General features: G+C 50.5%; 1 protein-coding gene across 1 annotated transcript in view; it reads left to right on the plus strand.

Moving 5' to 3' along the window:
- The window catches only part of LOC144954484 (BRO1 domain-containing protein BROX-like), a 26,486-nt gene extending 24,458 nt beyond the window's left edge, over positions 1-2,028 (plus strand). Inside the window, exon 8 of the mRNA XM_078884970.1 lies at positions 1,220-2,028. Within this exon, the coding sequence (XP_078741096.1) occupies positions 1,220-1,294 (75 nt within the window). The 3' untranslated portion in view covers positions 1,295-2,028. The remainder of the gene's footprint in view (positions 1-1,219) is intronic.
- The last annotated feature ends 212 nt before the right edge of the window (positions 2,029-2,240 follow it).

Below are 2,240 nucleotides of genomic sequence, written 5' to 3' on the forward strand. Positions count from 1 at the left end.
TGTCTCTGTGTGTGTCTCTGTGTGTGTCTCTGTGTGTGTCTCTCTCCGTGTCTCTGCGTGTCTCTGTGTGTGTGTCTGTGTGTCTCTGTGTGTGTCTCTGTGTGTCTCTGTGTGTGTCTCTGTGTGTCTCTGTGTGTGTCTCTGTGTGTCTCTGTGTGTGTCTCTGTGTGTCTCCGTGTGTGTCTCTCTGCGTGTCTCTGTGTGTGTCTCTGTGTGTCTCTGTGTGTGTCTCTCTGCGTGTCTCTGTGCGTGTTTCTGTGTGTGTCTCTGTGTGTGTCTCTGTGTGTGTCTCTGTGTGTGTCTCTGTGTGTGTCTCTGTGTGTGTCTCTGTGCGTGTCTCTCTGCGTGTCTCTGCGTGTCTCTGTGTGTGTCTCTGTGTGTGTCTCTGTGTGTGTCTCTGTGCGTGTCTCTGTGCGTGTCTCTGTGTGTGTCTCTGTGTGTGTCTCTGTGCGTGTCTCTGTGCGTGTCTCTGTGCGTGTCTCTGTGCGTGTCTCTGCGTGTCTCTGCGTGTCTCTGTGTGTGTCTCTCCGTGTCTCTGTGTGTGTCTCTGTGCGTGTCTCTGTGCGTGTCTCTGCGTGTCTCTGTGCGTGTCTCTGTGTGTGTCTCTGTGTGTGTCTCTGTGTGTCTCTGCGTGTCTCTGTGTGTGTCTCTGTGTGTGTCTCTGTGTGTGTCTCTGTGTGTCTCTGTGTGTCTCTGTGTGTGTCTCTGTGTGTGTCTCTGTGTGTGTCTCCGTGTCTCTGTGTGTGTCTCTGTGTGTGTCTCTGTGTGTGTCTCTGTGTGTCTCTGTGCGTCTCTCTGTGTGTCTCTGTGTGTCTCTGTGTGTGTCTCTGTGTGTCTCTGCGTGTCTCTGTGTGTGTCTCTGTGTGTCTCTGTGTGTGTCTCCATCTCTGTATGTCTCTCCGTGTCTCTGTGTGTGTCTCTGTGCGTGTCTCTGTGTGTGTCTCTGTGTGTGTCTCTGTGTGTGTCTCTGTGTGTCTCTGTGTGTGTCTCTGTGTGTGTCTCTGTGTGTGTCTCTGTGCGTGTGTCTGTGTGTGTCTCCGTGTATCTGTGTGTGTCTCTGTGCGTGTCTCTGTGTGTGTCTCTGTGTGTGTCTCTGTGTGTGTCTCTGTGTGTGTCTCTGTATGTCTCTCCGTGTCTCTCTCTCCGTGTCTCTCCGTGTCTCTCCGTGTCTCTGTGCGTGTCTCTGTGCGTGTCTCCGGGTGTCGTCTCCGCGTCTCAGAAGGAGCTGGAGGTGAAGATTCTGAAGGAGCCGGATCTCAAACCAAACAAAGATGGACGCTGCTCCATCGCCTGACCCATCCGGGACCTTCCTGGACCAAACTTGACCAGTTTGAACCAGTCTGAACCAGTTTGAACCAGTTTGAACCAGTTTGAACCAGTCTGAACCAGTTTGAACCAGTTTGAACCAGTTTGAACCACTCTGAACCAGTTTGAACCACTCTGGACCACTCTGGACCGGTCTGAACCAGTCTGAACCAGTTTGAACCAGTTTGAACAGGTCTGAACCAGTTTGAACCACTCTGAACCAGTTTGAACCACTCTGGACCACTCTGGACCGGTCTGAACCAGTCTGAACCAGTCTGAACCAGTCTGAACCAGTCTGAACCAGTCTGAACCAGTTTGAACCAGTTTGAACCAGTTTGAACCAGTTTGAACAGGTCTGAACCAGTTTGAACCACTCTGAACCAGTTTGAACCACTCTGGACCACTCTGGACCGGTCTGGACCGGTCTGGACCGGTCGGAACTGGTCGGAACTGGTCGGAACCGGTCGGAACCGGTCAGAAGCGGTTTAAAGCGGTTCAAACAAAACACAGAACCGCTTTAAATCGATTCAAACGGCAACACAGAACCGGTTTAAACCGGTTCAATCGAGAACGCTAAACTGGTTAAAGCCAGCCGGGGTTAAAACCGGTTTAAACCTGAACTAAGCTGATTTTGCATCGCTTTTAATACTTAAATATATAACAATACAGACTTTTATTCAGCTGACTTTGCAAATGCGTGAATATATAATAAACAAAAAAAGACTTGGGATCACTTTCAACGCAATTAATGTTGAGTCTGTGTGGTGAGTCTCTGTGTGGTGAGTCTGTGTGGTGAGTCTGTGTGGTGAGTGAGTGGTGAGTGTGTGTGGTGAGTGTGTGTAGTGAGTGTGGTGAGTCTGTGTGGTGAGTCTGTGTGGTGAGTCTGTGTGGTGAGTCTGTGTGGTGAGTCTGTGTGGTGAGTCTGTGTGGTGAGT

The sequence above is a fragment of the Lampetra fluviatilis genome, unplaced genomic scaffold (genome assembly GCF_964198595.1).
Source record: "Lampetra fluviatilis unplaced genomic scaffold, kcLamFluv1.1 SCAFFOLD_788, whole genome shotgun sequence".
NCBI lineage: Eukaryota > Metazoa > Chordata > Hyperoartia > Petromyzontiformes > Petromyzontidae > Lampetra > Lampetra fluviatilis.